Genomic DNA, 20,442 nt, shown 5'->3' on the forward strand with positions numbered 1-20,442 from the left:
TGGGGGAAGTAAGAGGATCAGAAAAGACTTTAAAGGATTAAAGCGCTGTGTTTCTGAACATGAAGAGTTCATCCTTAAAATGATGCATTATACATCAGTTTTTGGTAGTTAATCAATGTTTATTATTCCGTAGAGAGTAGATCAGCATCTAATTCAGATTAATAAAGGCTGAAAAATTAAAAGTTGACCCGTTTTTTGGGTTGTGAGCTTTGGTTAAACAGTTACGTCCACTTTTAGCAGCAGATACTGAAAATGAAAAGTACGAGCTGCTTTGGTTAAGAATGATACTCCAATATAAAATACTCATGTCAACATCAGGTGTAGAAACAATAGAATTAAACTTGCCAAACATTTACAAAAAATTATTTGAATATATATTTTATTTAAAGTATTTACAGATTTGTTTTCTTCCCACAGATAGCACCATATTGAAAACGTTTCCATGAATGAAAAGAGTTAACCTTTTGTTTGGGATGATTTTTAGGCGATGCACAAACGAAAAGCACAACAACAACAAAAAAAGAAAAAAAAAAAGAAAAGACACTTCACATTTTGCTTTTTTGACCTCTACACGCCTTTATGATGAATTCAGCAGTCTACATAAAGCCGGCTGTGGTAAAATGAAACAAAATGAAATGAAATGAAATGAAATGGATGTTTTGGCGGTTCATTCAGCTCTCGTGCTCCACACTGACAAGCTAGCACGAGTTTGTCGACGGCAGTCAGTTAGCAGGCTCCAAGCCGTCGAATGGGGTTCTTCTTCTTCATGTTGCTTTCATCTTAATCTCTGCTGGCGAACTGCAGAGAGAAAGAAAGAAAGAAAGATCAGATTAATCAAATATTTACTCAAGAATTTTACATTAACCCTCCTGTTGTCCTCGAGTCAAGGAAGGAAGGAAGGGAGGGAGGGAGGAAGGAAGGAAGAAGGGAGGAAAGGAAAGGAAAGGAAAGAAGGAAGGAAAGGAGGGAGGAAGGAAGGAAAGGAGGGAGGAAGGAAGGAAGGAAGGGAGGAAAGGTAGGAAGGAAGAAGGAAGGAAAGGAGGGAGGAAGGAAGGAAGGGAGGAAAGGAAAGAAGGAAGAAGGGAGGAAAGGAAGGTAGGAAAGAAGGACAGAGGAAAGAAAGAGAGAAGGAGGGAGGGAGGAAAGAAGGAAGGAAGGGAGGAAAGGAAAGGAGGGAAGAAAGGGGGATGGAAGAAGTACAGACGGAAGGAAGAAAGGGAGGAAAGAAGAATAAGACGGGGTCAATTTGACCCGGGAGGACGACGCAAGGGTTAAAGATGATTATCTGAAGCAGGCAGGAAGATGGTTTCTCACTCATGTCGTTGTTTCTTGTGATGGCCATGGCGGCTCTGGCACGAGGACCCTGCTGGGTGAAGTGATAGCCGAACCTGAGGATGCTGGAGTTGTTCTCCAACATGGAGGCGATCTCCATCTCGACTGAGTCTCCCAACTTCTGCCTCTGTACCGGAGAAGAAGAAGAAGTAGAGGAAGAAGAAGAAGAAGAAGTAGAGGAAGGAGAAAAAGAAGAAGAAGAAGCAGCAGAAGAAGTAGAGGAAGAAGAAGAAGAAGAAGAAGCAGCAGAAGAAGAAGTAGAAGAAGAAGTAGAAGAAGAAGCAGCAGAAGAAGAAGAAGAAGATTTAAAAGAAGAGTCAACCACATCAGGAAAGTCACAAAAGTTAGTGTCCCTCTAATTAATATATAATTGGCTGAAATCAATCATTAAACATTTTTAAAGAGTTGTAATTTAGTATTTCAGACCTGGTTGTCGATCTTGAGCTCCACCAGCGTGGCGTTGTTGGCCATAGCCTTGACAATCGCCATCATGCCATCTGCAGTGATGAAGTTGGACTCGATATTAAGACTCTGCAAGCTGGTGTTCTCCTGCAGCATCTCAGCACATGCCTGAAACACACACACACACACACACACACACACGCACACACACAGACAGACACACACACACACACACACAGACAGACACACACACACACACACGCACACACACACACACACAGTTAAATTAATTTATCTACATCCACCTCATACTTTTATATCTCCACAGCACTCTTAACCTTTGTGTCGTCCTCCCGTCTGTCCTTCCTTCCTCCCTTCCTTCCTTCCTTCCTTCCTTCCTCCCTCCTTTCCTTGCTTCTTCCTTCCTTCCTTCCTCCCTCCCTCCTTTCCTTCTTCCTCCCTTCCTTCCTCCCTTCCTTCTTCGTTTTCTTTCTTTCTTCCTTCCTTCCTTCCTTCCTTCCTTCCTCCCTCCCTCCCTTCCTTCATTCCTTCCTTCTTCCTCCTGTCCTTCCTTCCTTCCTTCTTCCTCCCTTCCTTCCTTGACCCAAGGATAACAGGAGGGTTAAAACAGTATTGTCAACGTCATGCTTAATACTATAACACAAATGAGAAGAGATGCAGTAACACAAACAGCATTTGTTGGCTGTCATATAAATCAATGTACTCACGTAGGCCACAGGGTCGTTGCTACGGGTCGCGGCGATGCTAAGAGACTCCACGAGAGAGTTTCCCTTCATCGCCTCAAAGATCTCCTTCAGTGTTGGGATGGGAATGTCCTGCAACACAGACAGAAGTACATCACCTTTATGAGCTTTGTTTTTTCAATCAAGTGTTGCCAAGGCTCACAGATCTGCAGGTTTTTACCAATATACTGATCAATACAGCAGTTTATTTCAGTGATTTATTCCTTTACTCCTTGGAAAAGTTCAGATGCATGGTTCAATTTAATTGGAACATCACATTGGTCATTTGTTTTTTTTTCTTGTTGGGCTGACCGACCTTAATATTGTTGAGGTTGACTTCAGTCAAGCTGCTGTCGTTGCTATGGATTCTCTCCAGGGTTTCCTCCACGTTGGTGGTGTTGGGCGGCTCATCGGGGAAGACCTTGAATGGATCTGCTTTTACTACACCTAAAGAAAACGCAGTATAAGAGTATAATCGTCCTATAATCGAGCTCAGCATTTAAAGCTGCAGGGCATCTGTGCAATGTATTGATGGAGATGTTCTGGTGTAGACAGATGTGTGTGTGATACTGCATGTTAACTGTAGTTTTATTGTATATGCATATGGATATATTGTGTGTATATGGAGAGGCTAATCTATTCTGACCTAATCTAGTTTTATCTAATACAAAAAGGCATCGTTCCAAATGATAAGATACTGATGTTGAGCAAAGAGGAGGGAACTTTAAGACGATTCCCTCTTTGAAACCACCTTTAAGACAAGACAAACCTCAACATAAATTAATATAAAAGGATATAATAAAAATAATAGATTTCCTTTTTATTCATATTGTTTGAATACAGCGATTCCAATAAGTTACTGTCCAGCACATTTAAAGCTGATACCACACATTAAGTTCAGGAAAGTAAAATAGGCTAAATGATAATTGAAATAAGGACTTTTTTACTTATTGTCTTATCAATGTTACATATTCAATATTATAAAATATTTTGGCCATTAAAAAAACCTGAAAAGGTTAATGTAACTGTGTCATACGTACTGTTGATGCCCTCTGTGTTGGCGATGGTTCCTGTGACGCCCAAAGCATCGTAGTACTGCTTGTTGCTCATCAGGGTGTACATGCCAAGGATAGCTGCAAGTACAAGAAAAAACTGTTACTATGACGACAAGATGAAGACATCTGTGATAATTAAATGAGATTATAGTGTATATCTTCGGGTTTTGCTCGTAATTATCATGTTTAGCTTTTACAATCTGTGCCGTTGCTGCTTGGCTGCACCACAACAAATACGTTGTCATCATCACTGCTGCATCAACTTATCTGATTTTAACAAGAATACTTTTTTTTGACAGAAAGAGTTACTGTAGGTTTTCCCGCAGCTCATGTGTGGCTCGATGCTGCGCGTCTGTTTGACAAGATAAGGATATTGTTGTCTGAGTTCAGCAGGAAACTCGGCAGCTAGCTGCGATCGCACAGTGTTCAGGGGCCCAGAGGAAACAATACCACACATTTGCAGACATAATACACAAGTTGGCAGTTGAGAGGGTGGAAACAACTTTCTCTGTGTTATTGTCATTAATACTGTGTCTGTGTTAAAAGACCAAACACAAGAAATAAAGAGTCAATATTGGTCTATGGAGAGTGAAAAGAAAAAGATACATTTTACCCTTAAGTTTTGTAGTTTCTGTATATTAACCCTCCTGTTGTCCTCAAGTCAAGGAAGGAAGGGAGGAAGGAAGGATGGAAAGGAGGGAGGAGGGAAGGAAGGATGGAAGGGAGGGAGGGAGGAAGGAAGGATGGAAGGGAGGAGGGACGGAGGGAAGGAAGGAGGGACAGAGGGAAGGAAGGAAGGAAGGATGGAAGGGAGGGAGGAAGGAAGGAAGGATGGAAGGGAGGGAGGAGAGAGGGATGGAAGGGAGGAGGGAAGGAGGGAAGGAAGGAAGGATGGAAGGGAGGAGGGACGGAAGGATGGAAAGGAGGGAGGAAGGAAGGATGGAAGGGAGGAGGGACAGAGGGAAAGAAGGAAGGATGGAAGAGAGGGAGGAAGGAAGGTTGGAAGGGAGGAGGGACGGAGGGAAGGATGGAAGGGAGGGAGGAAGGAAGGATGGAAGGGAGGAGGGAAGGAAGGAAGGGAGGGAGGAAGGAAGGAAGGAACAGTCAAAACAGACGGGGGTCACCCGGTTTGACCCGGGAGGATGACACGAAGGTTAAGGACATACATACAAAACTATTTCTTGTTAGTTTTCATGTTGAGTTATTACTTTTTAATTTTTCCAAAACACACAATATATGCTGAAAAAAACCCTATCAATGCATCATTCAATCATAGTATCGGCCATGGTGGAACATATTCATATTTTTTGTGTACTAATACTAATACTAATGATAATAATGCATTTAAATGACGGAGCTAAAGTCTGCTATGATGGAAATCCCATTTACATGAATGTTGAATTGTTGTGTTTTTCATATCCATCCGCTGCTAGAGGCCTCTTCTAACAGGCCTCCATAATTACATATTTAGCCCATATTTATTATTTAATGACTCATACTTGCACTGTCTTGCCTTATCTTTTGCACTCTTATCACACAGCCTCAGCACATTAATGTGGACCTTGGTTTTTATTTATTTAGTATACTGTTCTTAGTATCTTTATTCTTATTTAACTTAGATTTTACTATGTTATGTGTGATGTCTCTACATGTATTAAGCTGCTTGGACCCTAAATTTCCCCTAGGGGATCAATAAAGTCTCTCTCTCTCTCTCTCTCTCTCTCTCTCTCTCTCTCTCTCTCTCTCTCTCTCTCTCTCTCTCTCTCTCTCTCTCTCTCTCTCTCTCTCTCTCTCTCTCCTCTCTCTCTCTCTCTCTCTCTCTCTCTCTCTCTAGTACATTGTAGATCCAATTTTAAATATATAAATATTGATTAGAGTAGCTTTAAGCATCAAAAGTAAAAGAAGTTATGATGCATAATGGCCCCTTTCAGAGTGCTAAATTATTTCATTGAATTATTTGATGCATTTCAAAAAATTGGTCAAAACAGAGACAATTGGTATGATTTTATATAGTATACTCTTGGGTAGTTGATCATATTTTCCTTCAACCAACTAGTTTATTTACTTTCAGTATTTTAGCTATTTTGACTGACTATTCTGACTCCTGATTAGTCTGTGTTGCAAACTTGCTGCACTAATTTGAAGAATCATAGTTTTACACTTAAACCGAGTGAATATTCTCCACACTGCCTTGATCAAACTGCTACTGTTGAGTTTTCTCCTGTGTTTCCTGTCTATGACCAGGAGGAGGCAGACCTGCTGAGTCTTCTCATGCTCTCGTTGTAACCGCCGGCACCAAACTGTGTCACACACCAACTGCTGTGACAGCCACCCCTCACCCCCTTCCCACCCACCAGCCTGCTGACCCGGTGTGGGGAACCATGGGAAGGGCCTTGTGAGGAGAGGGAGGCTATAGTGAGACAGCTGCCTGCTCAGATGGGCGTTACTGGTCATAAACACCCCCACGTCATCCCGTTTTGGCCCTGAGAATAACCCACGGTAGCTTACAGCACAAACTGGAGTGCATTTAACTAGAAAGACCAATATAGCAACATGTTAATATCATGAATAAAAAGTGAAAATTAAGTCTCCACGGTGACTTAACTCTCTCTGGCCTCATGGAACAGGTCAGCCAAGCTATTCATCCCCTTTTAGTATGTTTGCCAAAAAGCTCAAACAAAAGACTGACACAGGCTAACGGAGGTTTAATCCTCATCTGGACACAATCCAGTGTTAAAACGGCGGTCTCTTTGACAGGCTGATGGAGCCGGACAAACAGGCTCTCCTGCTCTGCCTTTCCGGATGCCTGCCTGCCTGTTTGGCTTGTCAGAGAAGTGTGGCCGGGTTTTCAGGGCTGTCAAAGGATCACACTCAATATAGAAAACATGTTTTATAATTCAATTGATCCCCAATTATGTCATTAATGTTTATTCTGCATAACGAGCATAGAAGATAAAAGCTTTCATAACGTTTATGGCTTTCAGGTGAACCAGTTCGTAGGCCTGACTTAAAGGAAAATGATGTTCTTACTCTTGTCCATTCTGACTGTGGATCATTATAACTTTGCACACACCTCCACTGTGGAGATTATTGGGACAGGCAACACACATCTAATAAAACAGACATTAGCTCCCTGGATTAGCTATTGTAGGTATAAACATAGCTACATAGGAGATATATTAGACAAAATTCACTTTAATTCCCATAATTTTGATGTAATTGTGCCATATTTAGCCAAATGGTAACTGTGTATGTACAGTCCCTGGGCAGACAACAATCTGTAATGTAATAATGTAATATAACTTCACTTCTACTCCTCCTGTATTGATTTAATGTTTCAATAAAGAATCATTTAGAAACAGACTCCAAACAAGATGCTTCCCTCATCATATTGTTAATTTTAAGCTTCAGGAAACATGAAAAGGGTTAAGGTTAGCTATCTGTGAACATAGTCGCTGCCCATTTGTCTGTTTTAAACAGATACTGTATCGTTGGCCCTGCTGCTCATTACATCCACTCCACCCTTCCTTTGGTGGCTTCTGGCCAGGCTTATTTATTTCTGTGTTGCTGAGCATGGGGAATTGGAGCCCATCGCATGTTTGACCATGTCCGTTAGCCAGGGACTACTGTGTAGTCTCAGTGTTCGGTGAAACAATGTGAAGCTGTCAGCAGAGAGACTGTGTAATTTCTGTGAAATAAGTTATCTGGGTCACTATAGTGAAAACGCTGAGGTCACACTATGCTGTGTATGTGATAATGAGTTAATGAGCATTTGCTGCTGAGAAACAACATGCGGACAAACAGATGATACGAAGAACAGTCAATCAAATCAGAGTGTAACAATGAAACCTGCTCTTCATCACAGCTTGAGCATCATTCTTGCATCACTGATGGCAATAGTGGAAGTGGGTCACCACGTTAGGAGTTAACCCTTTGAGAGAGAGTTTGACACTAGACAACTGCTGCCTGCCACTGTTACCAACAGTCCAGAGGATAAACTGCACTGAGGAAGATGAAGCCTGATGAAGATCACCAGTTTTTCTTTTCTTCTCTTCTGAAATTATGCCTATCTTCTACTTTAAATGTCTATTTGCCTCCCTAATAAATTGTGCTACACTGAATCTTCATATCTTTGCCACCATCAGAGCAGACTGACACATTTTGACTTGTCACAGTAGGAAAACCACAGGTGAAACTAATCACATTAATCATTGCTCAAGTGCATTGCATTGGGAACTGAGTCAACCTGAAAAAGCTACATGACGAAGATGAATGGAGAACTACTGCTGTTACTAGTAGTAAGTAGTAGTGGTTGTTGTCGAACCTGCAATATCACACATCTCTGCATCAGTGGCGTTTTTCAGAGCCTCCTCCAACTCCGGCTCCAGTTGCACCTGCTCATGTTCGGGGATCTCCTCTGGTGGCTTGGCCACAAAGGCTTTTCCTGAAGATAGAAATAAAGAACAGATGAGTAAAGAGACACAAACAGGGTAAAACAGACGGTGGGATGAGCAGAATGAGACTGGAAGGGGGAGAGGTTTAGTTGTAAAGAGACAATTGAGAGTCTAATAGGATGAGATACAGATTGAGATGGACAGAAATAAGCATTTGAAAGGATTTAATTTGTTGTTCCAGGATTTCTTTTGCAGCAGTGATAATTTACATTTCTGATCTTCATGAGAATTTATGTGTAATCCGCAAACCAAAATTTCCCCAACTGACATTTAACAAAGAATTAAATAATCTTAATGGGATTTCTTCAAGCTGAAAGTCTCAAGCCATAAATGTGTCTGTGTTTTGGTAAAAGCTCTGTTCAGATCATGTTTCCCAAAACACGAGTAAGCCAGGGTTTATCACAGATTTGTGGACCAACTCTAATAAACTTAGTTTTCCACTGGAGCCAGATTATGCTTTCTTATCTTTCTCATTTGTCACAGTTTTAGTTCTGAAAAACCCTAATTTTAGACTGAACATATATATGCCGGTTCTATCATTGCTTTCCATTTATTAGATGCATTGCACTGAAACTGGAACTGCAATAAAATGTTCCCAACAAAGTAATTTCCTGGTATAGGTTTGGACATGTCAGCCTGTTGGACTATGATGGAAATTCCCCTCAAAACTCAATGAGCTGCAAAAACCCTGCACAGATCTGACACTAACTGCTAGTGTAGCTGTGCAGTGGTGCATCACTGAGTAAAACAGTGTGCAGCTAGCTAAAGAAGAAGAAGAAGAAGGAGAAGAAGAAGAAGAAAAGGCATGTGGAGATTTGTTGATGTTAACAGCTATTGTGACCATTCAATACATGAGCTATATACTGTTATTCTTTAATTAAGTTTCCTCTAATGTTGTCAGTCTGTGGTCTGTGCACAAAAAGTACATATTTATATTTTTGTATGTGCTGTTCATAAAAAGCCCTGCCAACTCTAAAAGTGAAGGCAAAATTAGATTTGTTATATTAAATATTATGTGCCATTGTCTGAGTTTTTCTCCCCACCTTTCTTCTCCCCAGTGAAGGGCACCAGGTCTTCCCTGTCCTCGTGCTCCAGGGCCTGCTTCTCCAGGAACTGACCGAGGGCGTCACGGTCATATGGCCCCGTCGGGCTCTTTTTCGTCTGGTCACGCTGCCGTAAACCAGCTGGCAGCATGGCATTCTGGGAGAACACAAGGTCAAATGTTATGTTGATGTGGCATTAAGAGTGGAGGAATCATTGTTTTAGTGCTGGGGTGGATTAAATGAGAGTAGAGACAGTGAGCAAAGTGAATGAATCCTCAAAGTGTTGCCACATCGAGCTAATGTAATCTATCCCTTAAATATGAAATGCATTTTCGCAATAATGTCTTTGATTAGTGAAACTAGTTTTATTTGGCAGCAACAACAAAGTAGCACATGCATTTAAAATGACTCTGCAGTGGGTAAACCAGTTTAAACTATATGCATAATTGTTGGCTTCTCTCTCAGCTCTCTCTGGCATAGTTTTTCAGGGTAATCATACTGTCCCTGTTGTGTATGAACATTGAAATCTAAGATGTAATTAAGTGTATATAACTTCTGCTTTCAGTGTCTGTTCATTTACACGCTGCACTGTGGACAGACTGTTGAAAGTAAAGAAGCATTTTCTTTCATTATTTCAATTACAAAAAAGTCACTCCCTTTTACTGGTTGTAGGGGCTTTCATTTTTAAACTATGAACAGTATTTTGCCCTTGATCTCTCACAAATGTAATCACAGGTGGGCTCACAAGAAAAGTCTACCTGCAACTTCTTCTTTTTAATGTTCTGTATCTTGCAGGTTTGTGCTCCTCGGACAGTTAACAAGCTACACCTTGTATCAAGTAGCTGTAGACTGATTGACCACCTGCAGGAACAAAAACCTGCAGGACTCATATCTGCCCACTAAGGCCTTGTGGCATGACAGAAAGTGTTCACAAGTCAACTGCCTGACAGATTAAGCACTAATCAACCAATCCTCCGTACCTCAGGGTCCATCTCCTGCAGCTCATACTCCAGCTGTTCCAGCTCCTCGGGGCTGAGGCCCTTGAGGAGGGCATCCTCATCAATGTCCCTGGGGTCCGACATGGCTCCTGAGGTTCTGGCTCACATACACACACAATCACTCATACACACTGCTGCACACCCTTGGGTGGGATGGCACTGTGAGAGAAGACAGGGGAGAGAGATGTATTTGTATATATTCATATATTGTATCATAGCATAACAATATCGTCTTGTACCATGTCATAAAATATTGTCCATAATCACACCACATCGTATTGAACAGTATTGCAAGGTATAATACAATACACAATATGTCATCATAATTTGACTAGTTTATACCTATATTGCATTATATTGTATTTTTATACAGTTTCATGTTGTTTTATTTAGTATTGTATCACTGTTGTTTTATATTATATTCTATATCACATCATAGCTGAAGACAGAAAGTTTTGTTGTATAATCTTGTATCACATTATATTGAACTGTACTGTATTGTTTTAATATACAGCATCGTACTGTACCGTGTCACACAGTATAACCTATAGTGTTAATATCATATCATATCATTTTATATCATATCATATATCAAGTTTGTATTGTATCGTAAAGAGACAAAGGTTGACCTAAAAAACTGTAGTCCTAGGGAATTTCTAGTAAACAGATAACACACCGAATGGATTTTTAATTAGACTATTCAATAACCAAACCTTTTTATACACACTCAATGACATTTTACTGGGGGACCCCCTGAAATCCTGTCAAGGACCACTGGGGGTCCCTGACTGTGAACCGCTGTCCTTGCCAAACAGTTTTACTGGGCTTATCGGCTACTCAATCTAGAGCACTTCACTGATGTAGTGAAGATAATAATAGACTTATTTCCAATAATACATTAGCAAAACTCAGTAGGGCAGAGTCTGTATAAATATGTCACAGCAGCTTCCAAATCACATGCTTATATGAGCCTTTCTTTCATCTTAAAACACAAGAGGCGAGTAACCACCCACTGATGCCATGCCGTTTGAAAGGCGAAGAAGCAGAGAAGTGAAGAAAGTGAAGGAGAGACAGAGAGAGAGAGCAAGGTCTTTGTAACTCTAAACCCTTAGCTCACCACACAGCAACTAAGAATAGCAGAATGAGAGAAGAGGAGGGTGAAAAGTGCAATCCCTTATTTATCATTGATGGGCATTCTTTCGTACAGTAGTGGACCCACCCGGAACGTATCTACACCCAGTGATGAAAAGCCTCAAACACATAATGACAAACAAAAAACAGTCTCTTGATAGAGCAAAGGGCAGCAAGTTCACACTACGCAGCGGGGCCCTCGAAGTAGGAAATACCATAACGATAGCATATGTATACCTCTGGGTTAAAGTATGAGTAATGCAGCTATCAGGTTTGAGGTCCAATGTTTTCATTTTCAGTCCAAATTTCATCCCAACTTGGCCAGAGAAGAAAACCCATCACAGCCCGGGTCAGAGTGTGGTTTCGTACAGCCAATCTGCTTGTGTAATGTCGGTAACAGTTAACATCTGTAAACTGTGACGGCAACAAGAGTTCAAGAATTTTACAGAAGATTGTCTTTCTGCATCAGGATTTAATCACGCGTTTACTGGATTAATTAAAGGGATTTTGAGTCATTTTTAGTATGTACAACGAGTAGGAATTCCATCATTGTTTTACCTCCTACAACAGCCTGAATAACTATGTCTTGTAAATAGATTTAGCATTGAGCAATTCTCATTAGGACAGAAAGCCCTGAAAAATGTCTCATGAAATGGTAATGCATGGCTGTCTTAAAACTACTGAAATCTTTCCAAAATACTTGAATTTCCACTGCAACAGAATTGACTTGCAACTCTAGTGACTCTGCACAGTAGAGTTATGGATGTAATATGAACGTGAATAAAATCTCTAAGCTAGATATGAGAGCATCAAGACTTGAATTCATGACGTCATCAGCTCCACTGGCATTGATCCGAGTCCGGCCACGTCACTCAAAATGAGATTTCGTTTGAGATTTCCCATTCAAATTAATTTAATGTGAATGTAGGTCATCCAGATGTGAATCAGACCCACAAGCTGTCTCTCTGCTGTACATTATAATAGAGATAACGTATTTACATTCTATTTTAGGGTGGATTTCAGTCTGATATAGTAAACAAGGCGTCACTGGTATGACTGCAAACCTGGCAATATCCCCCCTGTAGTTAAATGGTAAAATGGTAAATGGACTGTACTTATATAATGATTTTCTAGTCTTTTTAACCACTACGTGTCACATTCACCCATTCACACATTTAGGGGTTACCACGCAGGGTGCCAACCTGCTCATCAGATGGAGACTAACATTCACACACCTATTGTATACATTGTTGGTGCAGCCATCGGGAGCAATTCGAGGTTAGGTATGTTGCCCAAGGACACATCGACATATGGACTGGACAAACTTCCGATCTCTCGATTGGTGGACGACTGCTGTACCTCCTGAGCCACAGCCGATATACTATACTAAAGGTCAAATATTTGTGAAGGACAAGTAAATTTATACTGTGGCTCCACAAATGTAAAAATTAATGGTATGTAAAACTCAATCAAAACAGCACATATAATTTGTGTTTGTGGTGCCACAAAGTCACCACACAAGCTCCTGCACAAAGAGCATATTAAGGTCCTGACATACCACAAGCAAATAGGTTTCCTTGACAACAGTACAGAAGCTTGGTCGTCATGGAAATGGAACTCCAAAATGATTCCGGAACTATAATAATCCCACAATTAAAGAACGTTATCAGACATTCTATGCTTGGACATTCCATTCTATTCTGTTCTATTCCATTCTGTGCTGTTCTGTGCTGTGTACCTTGCATTGCTTTGCTCCAGTGACACAAAAACTATGTAACTGTATCCTTGTTAGTCTCGAGGTAATGCCTGTTACTGATCAGATTACACTTTATTAGACGGGACACACACACAGAATGTAGACACTCAACATGACTGTCTGTACTCACATGCTTACACGCTACAGCTGGTGAAACAATAACTACCACGAATTAATGAGACACACGACAATTTTGTACGTGTGTATATTTCAGATGTGCTGTATTTTTCTCTGAGCCTGAAATTTTGAGATGTGTATTGTTAATTTATATCAGAGAAACACTTTTAAAGAGGACATATCATACACACTTCCAGGTGAGTATTTTATTCTGGGTTTCTATTGCAATATATTTTATGATTTTGTATAGTTAAAAAAAACTTTTATCTTATACTGATCCTTTATCTTATCTTATACTTTTTTGCATTTTTTTAGCTCAAGTCTCTTTAAGGCCCCCCTTCCAGTGAGCCCACTCTGTTCTGATTGGTCAGCTTCAGGAAATCATCCAGCAGCTCCAGAGGCTACGTAAACAAACAATAGCTGTCTGACTTTGCTTTTCTTCTGTTTCTTTACTTGAAATATGAACTTCTTAAATACACCTGTACATGTTCAAGCCCTATAACCTATGTGAATGATCTGACGTCAGTTCAATGGGAAAATTGAGGTAACTTTGCTAACATAGCGTTCACAGCAGGCTGAAGCCCTGGACTTTGACTTTGAGGTTGCATTTTACATACACTCACTTCAAGAACTTGAGTTGACCGTGTTAAACATGGACTTTGGACATTATAGCAGTATAAAAGGTCATTTCAGGTCTTCATTTTCCATGGCGACCAAGCTTCTGGTTCTGTTGTCAAGTAACAAAACCCTTGAAACATTCATCCACTTTTCACCATTTTGTAGAGAAATCTACAGTTCAGGTTGAAAATATCATCCACTTTTATGTCATTTTAACCAATTTCCAAATTATAATGGGAATCTCAATTATCTATCCATTACAGTACATACCCAGTAAACATTAGGACAGCAACAAGCCAACTGATATGAACTCTTCTTTGTCCACATAGAGATAAAATATTCCTGTGTCAGGGCTTCTTTTAACTTTAATGCCTAGAATGCAGTTCAAACAGTAAACCAATTAATATGAACCACAACTTGGCAGAGATATAAAAGAGAGAATGCAAGTAGCAAACCCCTTATTTAATTTCAGTAAGAACCCATCCCATTTAAAAAAAATTTAAAAACACCTGTTAAAACATGTGCCTGTAGGCCTAGCAGCTTCCCATCTGCGCAGCGTGGCTCTAATGCGTAAAGCCAATGACACAAACATGGGATCACACAGAGTGTTGAGGAAGATGGAGAAGATTTAAAGGATGAAGGGAGGCTGAAAACACACCACCTTGGTGCATCATATGGCAAATGTCATACGACCCAAGAATCAATATGAAGTACAACACTGCAGCATGTTTACTTAGCAGTGACCTGAGCCTAACTCCAGTTGTATGAGTACACCGCAGGATAATGAAATGCTGTAGGTGAGGTGTGGGGCTGTAATGCTACATGTATTCTTCCAGCACGATCACAGTTCAGTGCAGTTGTATACACAGAATAAGCTCCATGATCCACACAATTACTATCAAAAAAGTTTAATAATGCACTTCCTAAGATGTATGGAACAATAATTCTGTGAGTGTGAGTTCCACCCCAACTCGTTTTGGCAGTGGCTCTCTCCCATAAATGTCAACAAACAACTAGCAAAACTAACAAAAACCTGCTATCCAAATAGAAATACCCTGCAGATATTAGCTCTCCAGATAATGAGACAGCTGGCTGCCTTTATCAACGACCACACATGTCACAACAAAACACTCCCACGATGACCAGTCGCCCACTCCCCAGCACACATACAGCTAAAACATTATATCCTCAACAACGGAGCAGAAAACAAGCTCCAGAGTGATAGCAGAACATAGCTTACTCCTTTTGTTTTTTTCTGTTGGTAGTCCAAAAGTGGTAATAAGCACACAATTCACAAAATAACTGCAGCCTGTTGCTCCCCAGCCACAGATTGTTGCCCCCCGGCCACAGCTTGTTACTTTGGCTGTGGAGTAACGGTAATAGTTTTGTACCACTGCTCACTCCGCAAGTAAGCCCAAGTACGACCAACAACACGACAGCTCACTTCCATCGGTATTACTAATTAGAGGGAATTTGGAATTCTTATGTATCGAACCTTTAATGCATAGATAAGTCTGTGAAAAGACAGAACAAGCTAACACAACTCGGCGCTCCATCCAAACAAGGCTCATGTGATTTTCCTGCGTTCGAGCCATTGAGCCTCGCTTGTTGTTCATTTAAATACATGGTTGTTTTCTGATTCTTGAGCTTACAGTGAGCTACAGACACATATCAGCCTGCCAGAACATAATACTAAAGAACATAACACTTACATATATAGCATACAGAAGAGTACAATTCCAACTTAAATCAATATTTTACAGTCCTGGAGAATATTTGTCAGCTTTGAAATATAAAATAGGTCAGACATGAACAGATACAAGGACTTTAATAGATAATACACTCTGGAAAATTGATGAACAACAAGAGCATTTAATGTGGATCGTCCCAGGAAGCCTCCGACTGCACTGGAAACAGACTGGTCATTTGTGAATGTGCATCTGTCCCCAGCAGTCCCAGTCGGCATTCTATATGGACCAAAACAAACAGGGTGTGGAGGATGGTAGTAGCTGTCACCTGCCACTGCCAGCTGGCTCTGAACGCTTCTTTTCCAGTCAAAAGTCTCAACCATCTCCTGCACCTGCAGCTGCTGTCTTTATGAGAGCGGTGACATGAACTGAGCCTGGATATAAATGCATGTCTAACTTTTACTGCGATTTGATGAACAGCTCATTGCCTGTCAAGCACTTTTATTATGTTTGAACTGTAAGTATGTCAGGTACTCACATGTGACACAGGTATGACACAAGGACAATGGCAACAACAAACATACAGTTCTGACCTGGAACAAGTTGTACAAAGTCAGAGACCAACATGTGACGTATTTTTAACAAGTCAGATTAGAATTTCTCATCACTACCCCATCAATGAGCAAATCTCCTGAGATTAACGTCATACTCACAACAGTGAGGCACAAGAAGGAACAAAGAAGCAAAATGACAGCTCAGATTTAATGAGGAGACTCAATTCAGATAAAACCTGGGGGACTAAAGCTTTGACGAAAATGTGTTGAACAGAATTAACACTGAATACTACTGAATCCCCTTGGGGTCAGCTGAGAAAAAACATGTTCCCAGATTCATAATCTGTGCTGATGGATTCACAACCCATGTAATCAACCTTTTTTTTTCAAAGAATAAGGACTTTCATGCATGAAGCATTTTGATGATGACCACATCTACCAAGTTAGTCCAAAAGGGTAGATTTAATACAATATTGTGTTGTGCATTGGACATTTAACAGCTTTCATTGTGCAACATTGTATTTATTATTAAGTAATGCTTTATTGTGTTGTGCATTGTGTGAAATGGTTACATTAGTGGTAGAAGAAGTAACTTAACTAGACCTTCTTCAGTCATATATGCATGATCGAATTAAGAGCTAGTGTGGTTGTTGTGTTCCCAAATATGTATATTACCAGCATTGTGTTTGAGCACGTTGACGAAGTAAAGAAATGCAATAAAACAATCTAATAAATGTCATGTGTCCCTGTCAAGGTTTGACAGGTGTGGGACCCTCACTGCACCAGGATAACCTGGAAACAGCCAGGGGGGAAACTGGCAGCTGGTAAGTAGAGATAAGTTTAGAGTCAATAATTTACACATTTAGGTTATTTTAGCTGTGGTACCCCAATATTTGATTTCCAATTAAATAATAAGTGAACAACAGTGCTGACCTCGTTTTAAGTAGTTTTATTGTGTTCACATCGATACTGGGTCAACAGTGAAGCAACTGAACTCCCCTTTTAGGACAATGCAGGAGGACAATGACCATAAATATACAGCAAATGTAGCCAGGGAGTTTTTTATGACATTGTCATTCACCTGACCTCAGTGAAGCTGAGCAGGTATGTCAATTGCTGAAGGCAAAAGTCCAGATGAGGCCTGGCACAGAAACACCAGATGAGATATGAGTGTCCTCTGGGATCATAGACTTCACATGGTCAATGACTGGAAACAGTTTGAATCCAAATATCATATATCATGACAAAAAATGTTTTTAATTGATCAAATGATCTTTGTTCCACTAGAGATGGAGAATTTTAGCTACAAGTAAAAACTAAAGCTACAATTCCTACACTGTGGATGTAACCACCATCAAAGTGAAGAGGAAAGATTGAACTCATAGTCATATTTTTTTACATAATAGAAGGAACTCTTTTCAATATAAAACACTTCAGCACACCACCACCACAACCCAATACAACCTGAATAATGAAGAAGTAGAATTATCACCTTTCTGACAATGTGAACAAAAACTGAAAATGAATTTAATTATATTTAAGTACCGTCCTTTAATTTACTGAATGATTAGATGAGATGGTTGATTTTTGTACACTTGATGTATTAATTCCTCATCTTGTTTTTGTCATATGACCTGTGTCTTCTTCAAAATGAATAAAAGATAAACTCTCTCTTTGTTGTTGAATTTGTCATCCACTTTTTCCCCACTAATGGTCAAAGGACTCCAGTGGTTCACCTAACAGGCACTACTTTAGTGTTTGTAACATCAACATCCCATTGCGAAAGTCCTAATATACTTTTATGAAATTTAGGGAATTTAAAACAGTGAATACAACCTGACTTGACTGGCTGTACGGTTAATGTTGTTTCCAAAACTCTGCTTGACTGCAAATCCAATGATCTTTTTTTTTTCTTCTCAGACCTCAGGTGGGCTCCATAGACTACTGATGACAGTGTGGTTTATATTTCACATTGTGGTGAATCAGGGATAGGTATGTACAAAAACAGACAGACAAATGCAGAAAACGAAGGCATCCAGTGTGACCACGGCCTTAAGAAATAAAGTTTTTACGTTGAGCTGCTTTACACTTGAGGACGAGGCTTAGTTGCCTTGGATTAAATGATTAGTAAATGTAATAGAAATCCTTTTAAATAAAAATGTATTTTCTAATCTTTGTACATCTTGTTTTCTTTAGGCTCATCATAAGTTCCCAAAACCCAAGTTGTCATCCTTTAATCTTTTTTTTTTGTCTGCAGACCAGGACGATGAGCTAAACTTTTATAAATGATGAATAATGTAATAAGAAAACTAAAACCAAGACTGATATCCAAAGAACTTTAAACTCAAGAGGTTGAAAAACTATAGAATATATTCACTTCATTTTTTCCAAAGGAAGCTCCGACATATCCAACTTGGCACTTCATAATACGGAAATGTCTGGAAATCATGCAAATAGGGATGCCTCACATCAGCCAAAGTCCATCAATCAAGCAGACTAAAAGTACATTTAATGGATATCATGTTATATTGTAAATGCCCAATATTTGTGATGGATGAGGGGGCTATTTAGTTGAGAAGAGGACTAATGTAACTACACTAAAACTGCATGAAGTGTGGGTTGCATAGTCAAAAATTACAACTAACATGATGTGATTATGGAAACTCTTATTGGCTTTCTTCCTGCAGCCCTCTTTCAATGGGGTAAAGTCAGCAAATTATTAGATTTCACGGCTTGTGCTTCAGTTTGATTCAGTGTGTCAGTTCATGGAGTCATTCGCTGACAAGTTGTGTTTTCTAATTTTGTAGCAGAGATGGGGGGGGGGGGGGGTGTCTGGGAAAAAAAAGGTGGATTTATTTTGGAGATGCATGCAGTAAAACCATGATTTAGTGCATGAGAGCTTGTACAGTTTTGTATTGTTCTCATCCATTAAACACTAATGGGAACTCCATTTAAAAAGCAGTGCATTGAAGCAATCAACTGGAGGATTTACTGTGCATTTAATAAGTCAAAGACCATTATAAGAGTTTAGATTTCACAGTGACAAAGGTTATACTCCCATAAATGCTCTAAAATGATTTACACCCAGCTCCTGTGCCAGGGTATTAGTTTTAACTGAGGCAGAAAATAAACTTTGAAGTCACTCCTCCGAAGTTTTACTGCTCTTTAGTTTTTCTTTTTTCTTTGGGGAGAGGTATATTTCTTTTGTAATAGTAGCAGGGGTTGAGAGGATTTTTTACGTGACCAGGGCCAAGATCTCTCTGCCACCAACAGGCTCAGAAGATTTGTCACCATCCGCAGATCGCCTTCTCCACGTCTTACCGCCCAAGTGTAACATTCCAAATCAGCCCTCAGCTTAATTTTAGCTTCACAAGTCAGCTACTTCCAGCCGTGTGAATCCTCCCCGGTTTGGGTTGCTGCCTCAGATTGTATCGGAGAACCTTTTCGAGGCCTCCTGTGAACATCTTGATCTTGCATAGGCTTTGCACCAAGTTTGATTTCATATTATTTTAAGAAAAGTGACACGTTTGCAAACTGCTGCAAACACACAGAGGTATCACACATTGTAACAAAGCCATCCACCTCATTTTTTGGGGGGCACTAATGGGTCTTAACTGAAGGGGATGCACGAGCAGAGGGCTAACTTAACCCTCTTGTACTCCAAACTGTTCATACAGCCCACTGAGACAACATCTCCAAATCCCCTGTGACGAATTAACTGCACAACGATGGGCAGCTATTTGAAGGCTTAACCCCTCCACATACCTCTGTGATAGCTTCATTTGAGTGACAGTATTTTGTTTTGTTTTTTGGCTGACCCTCTTGCAGAAGCTGGGAAAAAAACAGCCCCCCACAAAGTGATATAAATTGTGAAAAGTTTCAGTGTCAAGTCACCAAACTTCTGCACAATGAGATTTTGGTTTTTGGACAATAATTCACTTATATCTCCTATATTCATCCTAACCCAGAATCACGAAGTTCTGGGTTGAATAAATGAAGTCCCCCCCCCCCCCCACACACACACACACCTCCCAAAAAACAGAGGGGATGATTAAAGTGTGGATCAGCTCCAACATGCCGGCAAGAAAGTCCCTTCCCCAAAACACACAGAGCCACAGAGAAAGAAAGGAAGCAGCCTCACACCTACCTTCACAGAAGCGCAGTGCTGAAGCCCCTCGGCAAGGCAGAGCCTGCAGTTAGAAACCAGAGAGTTGTTTCTCTTTTTTTTCTCCCCCCACCCCTGAACCCCCCCCTTTCTCTCTCTCTCTCTCTCTCTCTCTCTCTCTCTCTCTCTCCCTCTCTCTCTCAGGCTTCAGGGCTGCTATGCTGAGACAGGCATACTGACTGCACTTTGAGAAGTCAGCATTTTATTATTTTGGCTGAGGGAGTTTGGAGGGGGGGTGGGGGTAGAGAGTCAAATAGAGAGAGAGAGAGAGAGAGAGAGAGAGAGAGAGAGACCGACAAGTGGAGCACAAACTCAATTAAAACTGAGTGAAGTCAGACTTAAAGAGAAACACTGACATCTAGTGGTCAAATTGAGTTTCACCACAA

At 40.4% G+C, this 20,442-nt stretch overlaps 1 protein-coding gene across 1 annotated transcript; it reads right to left on the reverse strand.

The window, feature by feature from the left end:
- Positions 1 to 362: 362 nt before the first annotated feature.
- tmod4 (tropomodulin 4 (muscle)) lies at positions 363 to 20,117 on the reverse strand. The gene is made up of 10 exons (XM_053326286.1): positions 20,039 to 20,117; positions 10,010 to 10,186; positions 9,030 to 9,186; positions 7,857 to 7,976; positions 3,518 to 3,610; positions 2,794 to 2,924; positions 2,463 to 2,570; positions 1,759 to 1,902; positions 1,315 to 1,459; positions 363 to 798 (listed from the first exon to the last, which is right to left on the reverse strand). Exons 2-10 carry the CDS (start codon positions 10,109 to 10,111, stop codon positions 776 to 778), a joined length of 1,023 nt encoding a protein of 340 aa, XP_053182261.1. The 5' UTR covers positions 10,112 to 10,186; positions 20,039 to 20,117; the 3' UTR covers positions 363 to 775.
- Positions 20,118 to 20,442: the final 325 nt, after the last annotated feature.

The sequence above is a fragment of the Scomber japonicus genome, chromosome 10, assembly GCF_027409825.1.
Source record: "Scomber japonicus isolate fScoJap1 chromosome 10, fScoJap1.pri, whole genome shotgun sequence".
Taxonomy (NCBI): domain Eukaryota; kingdom Metazoa; phylum Chordata; class Actinopteri; order Scombriformes; family Scombridae; genus Scomber; species Scomber japonicus.

Excerpts from the sequence above, each read along its gene's own strand:
- tmod4 (XM_053326286.1), bottom strand. The coding sequence starts at position 10,111 with ATGTCGGACCCCAGGGACATTGATGAGGATGCCCTCCTCAAGGGCCTC. Across the intron at positions 2,571-2,793 it reads TCAACCTCAACAATATTAAG|GACATTCCCATCCCAACACT; the intron begins GTCGGTCAGCCC and ends TCTGTGTTGCAG. Across the intron at positions 799-1,314 it reads CACAAGAAACAACGACATGA|TTCGCCAGCAGAGATTAAGA; the intron begins GTGAGAAACCAT and ends TTCTCTCTGCAG.